General features: G+C 56.7%; 1 protein-coding gene across 1 annotated transcript in view; it reads left to right on the forward strand.

The window, feature by feature from the left end:
• Nucleotides 1-1298, forward strand: part of ZSWIM4 (zinc finger, SWIM-type containing 4) — a gene marked incomplete at its 5' end in the record, with an annotated part of 54151 nt that overhangs the window by 20486 nt on the left and 32367 nt on the right. Inside the window, 3 exons of the mRNA XM_011953394.1 lie at nucleotides 148-296; nucleotides 389-619; nucleotides 1124-1148. Coding sequence (XP_011808784.1) covers nucleotides 148-296; nucleotides 389-619; nucleotides 1124-1148 — 405 coding nt within the window. The remainder of the gene's footprint in view (nucleotides 1-147; nucleotides 297-388; nucleotides 620-1123; nucleotides 1149-1298) is intronic.

Consider the following 1298-nt stretch of genomic DNA (forward strand, 5'->3'; position numbering starts at 1 on the left):
CAGCCTGGGCCAGAAGAGCAAAACTCCGTCTCAAAAAAAAAAAGAAAAAAGAAAAAAAAAAAGGACAGATGGCAGGGGCAGTCGCTGTCTCTCCCCAACCTCCAACCCCAGCCCCAGCCTCAGCTTCCTTTCCTTCCCTCCCCACAGGCGCCCCAGACCCCACCGCTGGCGCAGGAATCGAGGACGCCAACTGCTGGCACCTGGACGAGGAGCAGATCCAGGAGCAGGTGAAGCAACTGCTGTCCAACGGCGGCTACTACGGGGCTAGCCAGCAGCTGCGCTCCATGTTCAGCAAGGTGCCGTGCGGACCGGCGGACCGGCGGGGCGCGGGATGCAAAGGCCCCGGTGGACGCCCGAGCCCTTCCTCACCACCCTGTCCCCGGCACAGGTGCGGGAGATGCTGCGAATGCGGGACTCCAACGGGGCGCGCATGCTGATCCTCATGACCGAGCAGTTTCTGCAGGACCCGCGCCTGGCCCTGTGGCGGCAGCAGGGCGCCGGCATGACGGACAAGTGCCGGCAGCTCTGGGATGAGCTGGGTGAGGCCCGAACCCCAGTGCGTGGTGGACACTGGGACTTCGGCTCCCATGGGGGCTGGCCCACTCCGAGATTAGGGTCTGTTCCCTGAATCCGCCCTCCATTCGTTTGGCAAACATGTATGAGCGCCTCTAAAGTGCCAGGCATGGTACTGGGAACTGGTGGTCAGCAGAGAACAAGAGAGTCAAAATCCTGTTCACGTGGATCTGATAGGAGGCACAGGCAATCAAATGTCATTGGCCCAGGGGTTGATACACGTTTTCTTTGTTTTGAGACAGGGTCTCATGCTATTGCCCAGGCTGGCATGCAGTGCCACAATCTCAGCTGACTGCAACCTCTGCCTCCCAGACTCAGGTTATCCTACACCTCAGCCTCCCAAGTAGCTGGGTCTACAGGTGCACACCACCACTCCAGCTAATTTTTAATTTTTTGAAGAGACAGGGTCTCACTATCTTGCCAAGTCTGGTCTTGAACTCCTGGACTCAAAGCAGTCCTCTCGCCCAGCCTCCCAAAGTACGGAGATGAGATGCATGAACCACCACGCCCAGCCTACATGTTTTCTTTCTTTCTTTTTTCCTTTTGTTAGAGACAGGATCTCACTGTGTGCCCAGGCTGAAGTACAGTGGCAAAATCATGGCTCACCGTAACCTCAAACTCTTGGGCTCAAGTGATCCTCTGGCCTTGGCCTCTCAAAGTGCTGGGATGACAGGCGTGAGCCACCACACAAAGCTGACATATGTTTGTTTGTTTGTTTGTTTTTC

The sequence above is a fragment of the Colobus angolensis genome, unplaced genomic scaffold, assembly GCF_000951035.1.
Source record: "Colobus angolensis palliatus isolate OR3802 unplaced genomic scaffold, Cang.pa_1.0 Scaffold36, whole genome shotgun sequence".
Taxonomy (NCBI): domain Eukaryota; kingdom Metazoa; phylum Chordata; class Mammalia; order Primates; family Cercopithecidae; genus Colobus; species Colobus angolensis.